This window comes from Oncorhynchus tshawytscha, linkage group LG10 (genome assembly GCF_018296145.1).
Source record: "Oncorhynchus tshawytscha isolate Ot180627B linkage group LG10, Otsh_v2.0, whole genome shotgun sequence".
Classification (NCBI taxonomy): Eukaryota; Metazoa; Chordata; class Actinopteri; order Salmoniformes; family Salmonidae; genus Oncorhynchus; species Oncorhynchus tshawytscha.
This window is the reverse complement of record NC_056438.1, coordinates 52,999,087-53,015,826: the sequence shown is the minus strand read 5'-3', so window position 1 is coordinate 53,015,826 and position 16,740 is coordinate 52,999,087. Positions and strand designations below refer to the sequence as shown.

At 43.0% G+C, this 16,740-nt stretch overlaps 1 protein-coding gene across 18 annotated transcripts in view; it reads right to left on the bottom strand.

Moving 5' to 3' along the window:
- Nucleotides 1-1,673: 1,673 nt before the first annotated feature.
- The window catches only part of LOC112259592 (disco-interacting protein 2 homolog C), a 255,580-nt gene continuing 240,513 nt past the window's right edge, over nt 1,674-16,740 (bottom strand). For 16 of the 18 annotated variants that reach the window (XM_042328721.1, XM_042328723.1, XM_042328722.1 and 13 more), the window contains 10 exons: nt 14,735-14,865; nt 12,416-12,584; nt 12,048-12,218; nt 10,333-10,362; nt 7,264-7,325; nt 5,782-5,839; nt 5,225-5,299; nt 4,297-4,471; nt 4,061-4,184; nt 1,674-3,548 (listed from right to left, as the gene is read on the bottom strand). In XM_042328721.1, coding sequence (XP_042184655.1) covers nt 3,296-3,548; nt 4,061-4,184; nt 4,297-4,471; nt 5,225-5,299; nt 5,782-5,839; nt 7,264-7,325; nt 10,333-10,362; nt 12,048-12,218; nt 12,416-12,584; nt 14,735-14,865 — 1,248 coding nt within the window. In that variant the 3' untranslated portion in view covers nt 1,674-3,295. The remainder of the gene's footprint in view (nt 3,549-4,060; nt 4,185-4,296; nt 4,472-5,224; nt 5,300-5,781; nt 5,840-7,263; nt 7,326-10,332; nt 10,363-12,047; nt 12,219-12,415; nt 12,585-14,734; nt 14,866-16,740) is intronic. The other 2 variants (XM_042328726.1, XM_042328739.1) reach the window with 1 other exon arrangement.

Here is a 16,740-nt window from a genome sequence, read left to right as displayed (position 1 = left end):
TGCAAACTTGCTCACAAGTGAGTTCTAGATTTCCAATACAGCTGTTTTCTTCATACCGAAAAATGTTTTATTTGAAGATATCAATGTTCCCAAACATGTAGATACAGTAGGCCTAAGACTTTCTTCTGGAAATAAATTAACTGAATAACCACTAAAAGCAAACATGTAAACCTATTCCCAAAATTAGGACTTCATTACAAAAAGATGTCAAAATCCCAAATATAAGGAGCCTATTTAAATCTGTCAAAATATACTACATGAATTAGAAAGACTATATTGTGCTACTTCCATTAAATGCTCCAATGTGCAAACACTGAAATAGTTATTCTTGTAACTTATACCATGACATTGTTGAATACTTGTTTCTGATTGGCTTGAAGGGCATTCTAGAGCGTGCATTATTTCCCTATTACGCATGGTATAATTCAATGGCTGTAGTTCATTACATGTTCTATGTTTGATCTGCTTTTAAAAGCGAAAGTTGAATTTAAAACATTTCCCATTGTTAAATCGATTTTCATAACAGCAAGCTAGGACTGATGGTTTGTTAGCTAACTAGCAAGTATGTTTGTTTGGTTACTACTACTAACTTGCTAGCTACTTCAGTGGATGTTGAAACATTTGTACCTGCAAATTAACACATTTTTGCAGCGGTATAAAAAGGGATAATCAACATGAGGCTCTGCATTCTCTGGAAAATAATGCAACGCCGCTAGCACATTGCTCATCGTTCACTATTTTCCATAGAACGCATAGCCCCTCGATTATCCCTTCCATATTTCACTACACTCAAACAAATATATGCATGTATGAAAGTTGCCATAGTTGATGGATTTTGTAATACATTTTGAAAACCGTAATACATATCTTCAGATTAGATTTTCATATGGGTAGACCTGTGTAAACCTTTTCACAATAGGAACGGCTCAGATCTATACCTCTTTAATGAAAGCCACCAAATATCAGCAGTGTACCAGATGAATTTGCAACAAGTAGATTTACAGCACTGCGACAAGTATAGGATGGGACAATTATAATTTTTCAATGAACAACTATGAAACAGTATAAACGTGTGTCTCAACCGAGGGCTATGAGCTTAGCACACACTCATCTGTTACTTTGTAAATCTCTAGAAACGGTTCACTGTAATGTTTGTGAGTAGAATGCATTGCCTCTGTTGAGATAAGCCTTTCAAAATAAAACAAGTGGCAAAACATTAAATAGTTCAGATGTGCACAGACTGCGCTGTTAAGGCTGGCTGACTCAGTATTTGTTATTTCGCATCAATCATTCTTGGTTAAATATCTTTTTAAAGTTGTAATAGAGCAAACTGATTGATTGATGGCTTTGATTCATTATACATTACACTACCATAGAAGATATGGAAAACTTGCTATGTAATGTGTGTATGAACCAAGTTAACAAAACCCAAAATCTCATATGTAACATATCAAATATGCTTGGGCATATGATAGAATTACATTGAGATGCAACCTCTGAAACAGCAGGTAGGTAGCCTAGCAGTTAAGAGCGTTGGGCCCATAACCAAAAGGTCGCTGGTTTGAATCCCGAGCCGACCAGTTAACATCTGTCAATGTGCCCTTTAGCAGGGCACTTAACCCTAATGGCTCTGCTAAAATTTAAACACTGTGTACTGCTGCAATAAACAAACATTTTATAGTCAAAATCATTGAAATATTTATTTAATTGAAAGACTTATGCCAACTCAGTTCAGACATTTTTTTAATATATAAAAAAAAAGTCAGGGTCATTCTTGCCAATAAAAAGAATGCTGTGTAGATACTAGAAAGTGCTTTTAAAGATTCTAATGTGTTGAAATAAAACATTCTTAGCCATGAACTTTACCGTCAAATCATGTATGTTTCCACACAGATTTAAGGTTTCACTCTCCCCCAAAACTGCTCTTCCACCTTATGAAAGTTGCCTCAAGAATTATTCCTCTAAAGGGTTTCCGTAATAGTGTTGTCTTGTACTTTTCCCCCTCTGACATCAACATAGGAGCCCTGATTGGTCTCTCAATGTAAAAATATTAAGGACTAAACTTTTTATTAAATTCTGGTGAAGATCTCCAACCTGTTGTTTCAGAAACAAGTGTTTGACATGCCAGCACAAAGACATACTCATCATCACTCCCGCCAGAGGCGTTTGTACCATCATCCTTCTCACAGACATTTCTCAAAAAGTGCTTTTGATCTTTTCAGAGCTGTTCTTTGTCTCTGAAATGCAGTACTTCTCGACTTGCATGATGTCTGACATAAACAGAGCTGAAGATGTTGCGTTGTTTGAAGGACATAAAGGGGATGACTATAAGGATTCAGACTGTCCTCTCAATAACTGCACACATTTTCCTTGGTGAATCCTAGGTCTTTTTAATTAATATAGATCTATATTTGATATACTTGATGTGATACTAGTATTCACTCAAGATAATACAATGCTTTGTTTTTATATTAGCAAATATTCAAGATTAAAACATTCTTGAATGTCCTCTCTCATATACTTCTAAAGTGAACAAAATAAATTAAAATCAGTTTTTGTACATACTTACATGATATGAAATAACATAGTGTTTTCCTTCAATTGAAGTATAATGATATTGAACATGACAACTGAGTAAAAGGCTGCTGTAGTTGAAATAATCACACTGGTTTCTCACTGGTTTCCCTTGTAGTTGGGACAGTTGTCACAGAAAAATAAATGTTAGCACAGAACTAAAAACGTAATTGTAAAAAAACAAAAAAAAACAATATATTGTACCTCATATTGTAAAGTTCAAGCACAAAATTGATATGTCCTGTATCAAAACATATCTGTATTTGTAATGACTGATATAAAAAAAGGTCAACATAAAATACCATTTGCCACAGCTTGTAAATATTCTTAAAAAATACCCTAACCTCTTAGAGGGCAGATAAAAAAAGCGAGCGACTTCAGCAATACATAACATGAAAATATATACACACTTAAAGCAATGAACCAAAAAAGCTAAAATCTAATAAACTAGACTGGCTCCTCTCCCATCACTGACACACAGAGCTCCTTCCATTCCAATCTTTCACTACACTAACCAGTCTCCTGTTCCTGACAATTCTAGGCGTTTTTGTTTTGAACTAGCGACAACGTCCCACAAACTAGGCGAGCGCCTGGGTCCAGGACTCACGTCCTCTCCCCCTCCTCAGAGACCAGAGGTCCTGTTGCATTGCAGTATGTACATAAAGCTCGGCCCGTCGGTTCAAGGCCTTGTCTATGGTCTAGTAGGTCTCCAGCTGGCAGGCTACATGTTATAGGCCACGTAGATGGGGTCCAGCTGGTCGGCCAGGAAGCCGTCCCGGAGGTGCATCCTCTGCTTCTCCCCCCGGGAGTTGATGGGGATGACCCCGATGTCCACCACCACCACCACCCCCACGATCAGGTAGTGTTCCTCCAGAACCACGTTGGTCACCAGGGGCACCAGGTCCAGGGCCTCCTGCTCCGACCCATCCAGCTCCACCACCACCACCAGGAGGTTGGTCCACGTGAACACCGCACTGCAAGGGAGAGACAGACAGGTAGTCAGGTTCAGTCAGTTTAAACAACATGAGCTACTGGTCTGAACCATCCAGCTCCAACACCAGGAGGTTGATACATGTGAACACTGCAACAACAAACCATATAAGTAGGTACTGTGCATGTTGTAGGTTAGCTACTCACTCTGGCATTTCAACAAACAGTAAGTCAATCTAGGGCATTTCAACTGGTCACCATTAACAACTTGTAATTGAACATAATCAGCTTGATATTTGAACAGAAAATAATTTGGTAAAATTCCCCTACTGCATGTGTTTGTCCTGATTTGATATATACAATAGGCTGATCAGATCCTTCTATACATCTGACTTGTATATAGTTAACTAAAGTTTTTCTGCATCGTACTGGCCGCCTACTTGCTTTCTCTCTTGGATAAAATGTCCCGAAAACGTTGAGCAGAACCACAAATCCCCAAGCTACTGTATTTTATCAGGATGCTTATCATGAAGCCTTATGAAGTTACAGTCATCACCATTCTGTGATGCTCTTATGCGTCCTGATAACGGAGGTCTCGATGTCGATGGGGTGGTACCTCATTCCCCTCAGCTCCATGGCCTCATCCAACGCTCCCACCACATACAGGGCATCGTGTCGCTCTGCACACACACACACAAACATAATAACAAACTGCTGCTACTGGATGTGAAGCTCACCTGTGAAAGTATGCATGATAAGTACATTTGGTAATAAAGGGAACACGTAGCTTACCCCCGCTGGCATCAGTCAGTTCGGTCCTCCTGAGGAAGCCCAGGTATCCGGTGCGGGCCCAGATTGTCTGTGTGTCTCCAAAGCTCAGACGGGAGGTAAAGTGGTCTGACTGCAGGGCCTCGTCTCCATACACTGTGAAGTAGCCGCTGGCATTGTGTCCACTGCACACCCAGATCTGTGGGCAGGACAGCAATTCGATGTTTTAATTCATGCTTTTTAAGTGAGATCCTCTGGGGATCCAATCCATGTCTAGTTGTATGATTGTTTACCCAAATTAATTCAGAACAACTCAGCCCTTCAACTTACAGGACCGCTGGACGTATCGCTAATATCAAACATGTTATAGTGGATCTGTGTCCAGACCAATCCAGTGACAGATGTGTACTTTTAGACCAATTACATAACACTTACTGATCTTAGAACATTATACTGGATATCTAAGATATTAATGGTGTGCTCCTGAAAGGGAACCCACCATCAACAACATCTGTGAACACTGTGTGTTTCCTTGTTTTGTAGTAAAACAGAGAAGAAGACAGTGTTAAAAATGACATCATCGGTGTGCATCCTGTGATGTGAACCAATGGCATTGTCTACTAATTGGTTGATGAGGTCATTGGTTAAACCATCTTCCGCTATATATTTTACTTCAAAACATAGAAACGCCCCATTTTCACAGATGTTGATGTTGGGGTGGTGCTGGAATATGAAGTTTAAAAATTGTAAAATTTCCCTTTAACATCAAGTGAGACTGAAGTTATGTGGGCTGACTCTTGAAGTACACAGAGAGAGACTATTGTAGTTTAGTCTAATGAGAGAGTGAATATCTAATGAGCTATGACACTTAAGTACAGAGAGAGACTATTGTAGCCCAATTTATTGTAGCTTGTATTGTGTTTAATGAGTGAGTGATTATGTCTCAACCAACCTCTCCAAGATGCGAGTCTCCCAGCGGTCCCTTGGTCTCCGGGTTAGCAATGATAATTCGAACCCCAGGTAGAATCTGATGGCATTAAGGAAGAGACGATTAGTGCTTTCACCTCTCCACTCCTCTCTCCTTTCAGAGAGGCTATTTATGTAACTGATTTACTGGGTTGAGGCACAGTGAAGTGGCCCGACTCCCTCTCTCTCCCAAAAGGGCACCATTTAGTAAGCGACCACAAACTGTGTAACAGGATTTAATGTTGCGACGGAAAGAAAAAGCCTCATTGTTGTGTGGTACAGACTGATCCGGATCTCCTGGCTGGTCCATGTGAAACAGAGCAGAGCGCTGCCACAGCCGGGGCACAATTAACTCTCACCTACACTTCCTTAATTATGGGGATGGGTTGCTGTGGAAACTAACTCCTCGACTAGACGAATCACAGCACAGCATAAACACTACAGTTTAATCTCAGTGATTAAAAATACTTCAGAGTCTACCCTATGTCTATGTAAATGACAACCATTCGTTTGTTCATTCACCAAGTCAGGAAAGGGACTCACTTTTCCAGATTCCATGAGTGGTAAACTGTGTGGAGAACCTCTCTCTACCAGACGAACCCTGTGAGGGAGGGAGGAAGTGAAGAGTTACTGGGCCTCTGAGGGAATACTGTGGATGCGTCCCAAATGGCACCCTATTCCCTATATAGTGCACTACTTCTGACCAGAGCCCTGTGGTAATAGGGAGCCATTTGAGACACACCCTGTGAGTCAGCGTGTCATCTGGCTAGTCGTCCTCATTGAGCACTTCATCATCAAGACTAAAGGATACTGGAGAGCAATAGATTATTCTGAAACCTTTCATTTCACATTTCATCCAATGCAGCAGTTTATACAAGCCCTTTTAGTCTACAAATTATACTTTACTTTCAACACAAACACAATAGCTACATCCCAGGGAGGAGGACAGTGGTGGAGACAAAAACGACTGTCTATAATCACAGTGTGCATGTGAATAGCAGCAGCTATATTTGTGAGCGGTGAGGCCCAATGTGCAGCATGCTGTGGCCCTGCTAGTACACTGTGTCTCAGACTCCATCGGTATTCAAATGGCAACCTATTCCCTATATAGTGCACTTCTTTTGACCAGAGCCCTATGGACACTTGTCAAAAGTAGTACACTATAAAGGGAATTAGGGTGCCATTTGGGATGAACCTTAGTCCAGAGCAGCTACAGGCTGGGTCCTATTGATGTGTTGACTGGGTGTGGGAGAGGGACGTAGACCCACTGTTCTGACCCCGGGCCATCTTAAAGACCCGTTTGTAATCTTAATGTCAGACTTTGCGAACACAGCTAGAGGCTCCATAGACAGTTATATCGGACTATTTTACTGTCACAGGGAATGAGTCTGGCTCCAACTTTTATGCGGTGGAACTATTCCACTGTAAATGGACACTGCAGAGGTAATGACTCCTGAACAGCTAATCAAATGGCTACCCAGACTATTTGCATTGTCCCCCCCGCTCTTCTACACTGCCGCTACTCTGTCATTATCTATGCATAGTCCCTTCAATAACTCTACCTACATGTACATATTACCTCAATTACCTGCACGTGGACTCTGAACCGGTACCCCCTGTATAGAGCCCCGCTATTGTTATTTACTGTTGGGTCTTTCTTTTCTTTTTTTAATAGGCGTTTTCATGAAACTACATTGTTGGTTTTAAGGGCTTGTAAGTAAGCATTTCATGGTAAGGTCTACACTGGTTGTATTTGGCACGTGTGCCAAATACAATTTGATTTGAGTCTTCAATGTCATGCGAGCATGGTCCAAGATATAGTTTTGGTTGTGAGCAACATTGTGTTGGCATAGATGTCATACCTCTGATTCTGAAGACCCCCCTGTGTCTATGTCACTCACTGATGTAGAATAAACAGTACAACAGAAAATGCACCACTTCGTGAACTATATAGCTCATTTATCCAATCATTTATTAATCTCAACAAATGCTCAAGAGGATGTTCTGATAGGAGCATGCCCTTACCTGTCGTGCCTCAGCGCTCTCATGTCCACATACACAGTGGTTGGGTCTGGTCCTGAAGTTCCCTGCAGAATGACAACATGCCAGGGTTAGTGTCCGAGCTAGGATGTCTGCTGCCTTACAGAACCATGAACACAGCGCTGTCTAGATGCTACTAGCATGTTAGTGCTTAACAGAATGCCTACAGATCACACTGGTTGTGAATGGCAGCTTTGCGACAAGTCCAACCAACAATACTAATCCTAATGGGTTACTAACTATAACATTCAGACATACCATGGTTGTGGAAGAGGAGAATAAGAAAAGGTTGATGTCAATAAAAACCAAAAAGAACCGAACAGGGCCCGTATCCACAAAGCACCGACAGTTTGAGGTACCGCAAAGGAAAATGTGGGCTAACGCTCACTGACAGGGTTGCAAATGATAACCAATCGCAACGAAGCTGCGACCACGGTCTGGTTGTGGTTGAAAGCAATGGTCAAACGTTTGATAGAAATTATCTCCCACAATAGAAATCGGGGATGGGACTGTACATCGGTCTCCATCAGTACGTTCATTCGTACTTTAGTCACACGTGATCTCTCAGACAGCACTGGGACGATTTTGACTAAACTTGTGTTAATGATGCGTCATTCGTGGCGGATGACGAGTTGCTTTGTTTTCGCATGACACGACCACTTTGCCTACTGTTCATTTTTACTTGCCGATAAATAGCAGAAAACTTTTGAAATGTCTATAATTTTCACCGAGCACAATCAAATAGGCCCTAGCTTTCAATCGCCCAATTTATAGGCATGCCCAATTCAGGCATCTTTTTTTAAACGTGATATTGCTCTCAAGGATAACTTGAAATAACATGATATAGGTTAATTAGCCTAGTCGTTAGAAGTAATTAGGCATATCATGTGAAATCATTGTCAAAAGCTTATGAGGCTACTGTTGCATGTAGTTCTAGATTATTTATAGGTTGATCAGAAATATTTAAAAAAAAATGTCTTTCAACAACTCCAAATCAATTGCCTGCAATGGCACAGGAACCACTGAATCTGTGCCTTTTTCTACTATCTATTTTCTATTATCATGACACCTGCTGGTAACTCCTAACTGGTTAGGACACCTCTTCGAAATATCTGTTGACTAAGCTTCATGCTTAGCTTTATTTTGACCCATAGTAGTAGTAAAATGTCTCTAGCCTCAGCACTTACGACCAATTTTCTAGTGAGAGACGCTTTGTGGATACGGTCCCAGAGCAGAAGGAAAATGAAAAACGTAACCACAAAAAAAAGGTGCACCTAAAAACTGTTCTGAGATCAGATCCAGTCTGATCCACCTCATGCAAACACAGAAAGAAGCCACGAAACAAAAAAAACATTTTGTTTTTTTAAAGAGGAGAGGGAGAACAGAACACTACCAGATGGAAGGAGAGAGAGGAGGTAGACATGGTGATATAGTGCATCATGTCTGAACGAGCAAACACAATCTGTATCTGTCCCTTCAATAGATGGTTTTGAAAGCTGACAGTTCAGTAGAGAGGCTTGACTGGCCAGACACGAGAGTCAAAGCCACACAGACAGAACAACACAATCCCAACATACATTACATTGAACACAGAGGCACCAAGTTGAACAGCAGTGTGCGTGTCTGATAGAAAATACTATCTAGTAGGTTAGTGAACAACCAAAAAACCCATATGAATAAAGAGGAGAAACCAGCCAACAAAGAAATAGAGAAAGCACAGAGCAGCTTCCCCTCCCCAGACTTCCTCAGCCTAGCTCTGGTCCAGGGTGTTACATGCAGCTTGCTGATGTGGCGCTTTCCTCAACGCCCTGGACTAGAGCCATCCCCGGCCCTCCCCAGGTAGATTGCAGTGCACCCGTGACTCAGCAGCATGTTTTAATAGCAATGCTAAGGCTTTGGCAGAGGAAGCAGCAGAGCAGCATCTACCACCAGAGAGAAAGACAGCCATAGAGCTACACATGCTAGATCCTGACTCATTCCAGCCATAGACAGCCAGCTATAGAGCTGCACATGCTAGACTGACTCAGACCAGCCATAGAGCTACACATGCTAGATCCTGACTCAGTCCTGAGTACACGCAGACCAGAACACAAGGTACCGTCAAACAGGACACACTATACAGTCTTACAGCAGTATTACAATAGTACGGTATTACAGTATTGATCTACAGTCACTCAAACATCGAGCAGGCCTACACTACGACAATACTACTACTACTGCAAATACTGCAGTCACACTGCACTAAACTTGAATTGTTCAGATCGGGAATGTGCTTTAGTTCACAGAGGCTAATTTGGACTAGGCTATTAACACTCTAATATAGTACTATACAAGTGACATGATGGTATTGTACTCTCACTGCACTTCTGTCTCTCTGGGTCTCAGAAGGAAAGCAGTCTCGGTGAGCTGTGGCAGTATCTATCTCAAGGCAAACTGGAAGCTGTCACTGATATGATCACACTTGACAAGTTGGCCCAGCACAGGTTAACGTTTCAGTACTGCAGGGATTTCATTTTAACAAGCTGACTTTTTCTAAGTGCTGAGCGCTTTGCTAAGAGGGGTCTCAAATGGCACCTTTAGACAGTAGAATATATTGCTGCTACACAAACAAAACAGTATGTGTGCACATGTCCCAAATAGCACCCTTTCCTCTAGATGGTGCACTACTTTTGACCACAGGCCATAGGGCCCTGGTCAAAAAGAGGTGTGCTATATAGGGAACAGGGTGCCATTCGTAACTCAGCCTATAACAGCTCACCAGAGTGGCAACGGTTGCCTTTCCCTGTTAAGTCAAATATGGCCCCAATATCACCATATAACCCTTATATCACATCACTGTAACTGACCTTTGAATCACACATCCTGTCCACCTAGAAAGCTATTGAGAAGCTTTGAGAATGGCTGTGCCTGTGTCACAACATACTGCTATACCTGTTCTCTACCCTGTCCCCTCCACCCTTCCCTTCCTATCCTAACCCGTCCCCTGCCCTGCCCTCCCTTCCTGCTCACAACACCTGATGAAGAGGGTGATTAGCGAACGTGAAAATCCCCTACCTGGTCAGCAAGCTTCCCCAGCCTGTGAGGCTATAGCAGCAGCAGGAGGAGAGTGAGGAGGAGGTAGGAAGGAGAAATAAGGGGGAGGAGGGAGGAAGAAGGGGGCGAAGACAAAACGAAGTATAAGATGTGGGTGGGGTTATGCAAAACAACAGAGGGGGGGAAAAAAACAAAAATGTCAACTATAGAAATGGGAAACAAAAAAAAACAGAAGCAGCCTTAAACTAAATAAGAAGTTATGTTCTAGGCTTATTAATGTTAGCCAATAGATCAACGTTAGCACATGTTGGGACATTTATACATGATCAGTTACATTTACACGATTTCATTGATAGTATTGATCAGGGATTGATCTGGGATGGGCAACTTCGATAGGGCTGGGGGGCCACAAAACATCTGAACTCATCATGAGGGGCTGTAGTGGCTCGCGAGTCCGCGTACCCACATCCATACCCACAAATACATACCCACACATCCAGTCAGAGGTGGCCCTAGCCTTCTGGGGGCCCTAAGTGAAATTGTGTTACGTATACTCAGGTTAAGAAGAGTAGCATGCAGTAAGTCAGAGGTAATCGCTTATTTACAATAGAGTTTAAGAGGGAAGAATCTATACATGTCAAATAATGGTGTTAAATACAACATTTTCAACAGGCTTCTCGATTGGGCTTTTTGTCGATCCTTCAGATTTGATTGATTGATGGAACAGCGAAGTGCACCTGAAACTGGTGCAAATAGTATTCTGATCTCTATCTCATTAACATTTGAATAGCAAAGCTTACAATCTCATAGCATTTGAATAATAAAGCTTGCAAATAATAGTTGAATCATGTAAAAGAATGAGCCCAAAATTAAAGCATGAAGTAGCAGCATGTGTAAATGCTTATGGACAGCTGAGCTCCAGAGACATAGTGTGCATCCGAAAAGGCACCCTATTCCCTATATAGTGCACTACTTTTGACCAGGGCAAACAGTCGTGCATTATTGAGGGAATAGGGTGCCATTTGAGACGTACACATAGCTCAGTGTATGTCTGATAATAGTTTTTGTCGTTGGTGAGAAGCAGAGGGCAGAGAGAGTGAGATGTGTAGAGGACATCTATGCATGTTGGCTTCTCCTCCTGTGAGCTGTAAACCCTGTCAGGAAAATTACTGTAGGCCCCATAGGCTGGCCCTGGGGAAACTGTGGCTTCCCATGTTAAGTCACAAATGCAGATTAATGACTATAGGCCATTACATTTAAATCAGATTCATCTCCCTCACCCCAAAAAACAAGCAAACTGCAAGGCAACTAGAGAGTTCACAAAGTCTCTAAATAAAACAAAACACAACGAACTTCCAAGACTTGAGGAAAAGGCTTTGCAAACGATACTGGAGGCAGAGAGAATGACAAGAAACAGTCGCACACCTTTCAACAAACACAAGACAATAGAGCCACAAACACACATTGGCTAACATGTATCAAAGAGCCCGTTGTCTACTATGGTGGAAACATTGGTAATAGGATCCATTAAATGTTGGATGCATTGACACCACCAGCGTGCTGTGGGGTTTTCCTTCTCATTCAGTCTCTCAGAGTCCCACTGGTGACAGATTGGGGACAGAGAGAGACAGCACCCAAAGATACTGAACTTAGTAAGAGCACATTTGATAAAACGTTGAGGGACAGAGCACATGTGGTTTGCGGACCAGAGGAGAGGAGGAAGGTACTGACTGTACCTGCAGACAGACGGCCAGGTTGACTCTGCAGCCGAACGAGGTGCTGACTGCTCGGGGGTGGAGGCCCAGGTCTTTGAAGAGCTTGGAGAAGGACTGAGTCAGAGCTATCCTGGGTCTCTCCTCCGCCACCACCACACACGTCCTGACCCGCGACAGGTCCAGGCCCCGAGACTGACGGAGAAACCAGAACTAACTGGATCAAATCAGAACTAACCAGGCTGGATGAGTCTGGGCTGATGGACAATCCACGTATCAGTCAATCAATCAGTGTTTTTACATCAGCAGTTGTCAAAGTGTTTTACTCTCAGGTCATCACATTGTAATAAAACGTTATCTTTGTTGTGGTGATTTGGCCGGTAGATACCTACCTTGAGGGATTCGGTCTGCAGGCCCAGGCCCTTGGTGCAAAGCTCCATGACACTGTAGGAGCAGAAGGTGTCCCTGACCTTGTACTGACTGACAGCTAGCAGCCACAGAGCAGGGTTCACCTCCAACTCCGAAGGCGGGATCAGGATCGACTGGTGGCCGGAGTACACACTAGAAACAGGAGACACAGAGTGAGTACACACAGGACACTAACTAGGTAGTACACACTAGAAACAGGAGACACAGAGTGAGTACACACAGGACACTAACTAAGTAGTACACACTAGAAACAGGAGACACAGAGTGAGTACACACAGGACACTAACTAGGTAGTACACACTAGAAACAGGAGACACAGAGTGAGTACACACAGGACACTAACTAGGTAGTACACACTAGAAACAGGAGACACAGAGTGAGTACACACAGGACACTAACTAAGTAGTACACACTAGAAACAGGAGACACAGAGTGAGTACACACAGGACACTAACTAAGTAGTACACACTAGAAACAGGAGACACAGAGTGAGTACACACAGGACACTAACTAAGTAGTACACACTAGAAACAGGAGACACAGAGTGAGTACACACAGGACACTAACTAGGTAGTACACAGGACACTAACTAGGTAGTACACACTAGAAACAGGAGACACAGAGTGAGTACACACAGGACACTAACTAGGTAGTACACAGGACACTAACTAGGTAGTACACAGGACACTAACTAGGTAGTACACAGGACACTAACTAGGTAGTACACACTAGAAACAGGAGACACAGAGTGAGTACACACAGGACACTAACTAGGTAGTACACAGGACACTAACTAGGTAGTACACACTAGAAACAGGAGACACAGAGTGAGTACACACAGGACACTAACTAGGTAGTACACACTAGAAACAGGAGACACAGAGTGAGTACACACAGGACACTAACTAGGTAGTACACAGGACACTAACTAGGTAGTACACAGGACACTAACTAGGTAGTACACAGGACACTAACTAGGTAGTACACACTAGAAACAGGAGACACAGAGTGAGTACACACAGGACACTAACTAGGTAGTACACAGGACACTAACTAGGTAGTACACAGGACACTAACTAGGTAGTACACACTAGAAACAGGAGACACAGAGTGAGTACACACAGGACACTAACTAGGTAGTACACACTAGAAACAGGAGACACAGAGTGAGTACACACAGGACACTAACTAGGTAGTACACAGGACACTAACTAGGTAGTACACACTAGAAACAGGAGACACAGAGTGAGTACACACAGGACACTAACTAGGTAGTACACAGGACACTAACTAGGTAGTACACACTAGAAACAGGAGACACAGAGTGAGTACACACAGGACACTAACTAAGTAGTACACACTAGAAACAGGAGACACAGAGTGAGTACACACAGGACACTAACTAAGTAGTACACACTAGAAACATGTACCATACAGTAAGTGCGTAGCCTGAGAGCACACAAACTTAGACTTCATACACTTCACACCTGGGACCATGAGTGTACTAACAGCCAACTACATTATATATTCAGTGGCTCCATTTATAATCCAGACCAATGCCATTTCATCAAGGCCAATGCAACCTCTAATAGTACAGCTAACTAGTAGCTAGTGAATTATACACTGAATAACAAGTCAGGGCTAGTTTGCGTAGGCATCAATCAGAAACACAGGCGGCAAATAAAACAGCTTTGTTCTTTAGCAAGGTCCTGGTATTGAGACAGCACCCCACTGAGGATATTTCCATCTGAAGATTTGCCAAGTTGAGTGGTGCCATGTCAGAGAGAGCTTCCAACGGGGAGGCGATTAAAGAAAGCCCAGCGGACAGCGGAGCAGAACGGCGTCATCGTCACAAGGAGGCGGGTGGGAGGCTAAACACAGCAGAATAATGCATGCGCTGCATTTGGCCCCCTGCTTAGTCTCCCCCCCCCCGGGCCTCTGACAGGCCTGTAATGTCCTGACAAGGCCCCAGCATGGCACAGGTCTAACTGGTCTGCCTGAAGAAGACAGGCTTCCTGACATCTGTAGGTACTGAGAGACGGTGCATTCCGATGAGGACGTCACTCACTGTGTGTGAGGGTCTGAGTGAGGGGCAAGAGTGAACATAGCATGGCTTCTTCAGAACAGAGGTCCAGGAGTAGCTGTGTGTGTGTGTGTGTGTGTGTGTGTGTGTGTGTGTGTGTGTGTGTGTGTGTGTAGTGTGGACGCAGCAGAGCTAGATGTGTGTGATGTGATTGGTGGGTAGTGACGAGGCTAGAAGGGTCCATCTCTCTCTGTTTCACCTGCAAAGGCACCAGAGGACGAAGCCCAGGCCGCAGTAGGGGTCCAGACAGATAGCCACCTCACGGGAGGGGTACAGCTCACACTGCAGCTTGATAGAACGGCAGAAGGCACTGGTGGCAGTATGAGACATCTACACAGGAGGGATGATAAGAACAAACGCATACAGATTAGTAATTTAGTTAACACTCTACTTGGCTATAGCCTGGTCCCAGATCTGTTTGTGCTCTTGCCAACTCCATTACAAAATATGACAACAAGTGACAAGGAGTTGGCATAGTGGCACAAACTGAAGGGCACTCAAGCGACATCACAAAACCAACAAATACAGTCTATCATTTTTACCAGGGTGGCCCTTTATTAAACAATATACACATGACGTACATGTGTACCCCAGTCATTCTTTCAGAACTTTATCAATGTACAGTATGGTATTCAAGCCCAAGGCCTGGTTTTGAGTTTCAATGGAACTGCATCAGAATTAGGAAACGCACTGCAAAAAACTATTCAAGTAAATATTCTCATGAGCTGCTAGTAAGAGTACCACTCCTGAATCCCTAACTAATGAATAAATTAAATCGTAGAACAATGACTCAACGCGGCTGAATATATAGTGGGATAACACTTTCACAACTTGGTGCGTCTCCCCTCCGGTAGATAGAAGCTGTTATTGTCCCATTGAAAAACACTAGTTCCACTCCAGCCTGAGAGGTTGTTAAAGTGGCACGCAATCCTATCCGTGTCACAAAGGATACACTATTCTCTATACAGTGCTGTACATTTGACAAGGGGATATAAGGAGCTTTCCAAAAGTAGTGCACTAAGTAGGGAATAGGGCGCCATTTGGGACACAAGCAGTGGGAGGAGACATGTTCTCACATGAAACCCAAATTCAGGGTTTTGTCATGTTAATCAGTGTACAGCATGAGAGACATCATTATTTGACATGGCTGAACAGCCAGAGTGCATCTTGTTTTAGTAAACTACAGAAAAGAGCCCCACACGCCACAGCAATTCTCCCCCACCACCTCAATCGACCCTATTCCTCTACGTGTTTTCAGCTAGACGGAGAACAGAATAGACAATCGCCTCTAGGTGAAGGGAGAAAATCCACAGCCTCGTCCACTGAGGAACTGATAGCAAATTTGCTTCCTTGTAGATTCATCTTTACAAGTTGCTATTTCACTGGATTTCCTACTGAGCTTCGTCGGTCAGACAAAGGTTTCTACATGGCCAGATGAACTGTGAACAAGGCGTGTCCTAGTACGGCGTTGGATCTGTGGCGACAGCGAGAACAGGCCTTCTGGGTGAGCACCGTACTGTGACAGATTCAGCAGTCATCCACAGCAGAGGGAGGCTGGGATCAATAACTGCTTTCATGTTGTTGAAATGTCACCACTATCTTTCCACTCAGACGATCACTTCATACAGCTTGTTTCTGTTTCACTTCATACAGCTTGTTTCTGTTTCACTTCATACAGCTGGTTTCTGTTTCACTTCATACAGCTTGTTTCTGTTTCACTTCATACAGCTTGTTTCTGTTTCACTTCATACAGCTTGTTTCTGTTTCACTTCATACAGCTGGTTTCTGTTTCACTTCATACAGCTTGTTTCTGTTTCACTTCATACAGCTTGTTTCTGTTTCACTTCATACAGCTTGTTTCTGTCTCACTTCATACAGCTTGTTTCTGTCTCACTTCATACAGCTTGTTTCTGTTTCACTTCATACAGCTTGTTTCTGTTTCACTTCATACAGCTTGTTTCTGTCTCACTTCATACAGCTTGTTTCTGTCTCACTTCATACAGCTTGTTTCTGTTTCACTTCATACAGCTGGTTTCTGTTTCACTTCATACAGCTGGTTTCTGTTTCACTTCATACAGCTTGTTTCTGTTTCACTTCATACAGCTTGTTTCTGTTTCACTTCATACAGCTTGTTTCTGTTTCACTTCATACAGCTTGTTTCTGTTTCACTTCATACAGCTTGTTTCTGTTTCACTTCATACAGCT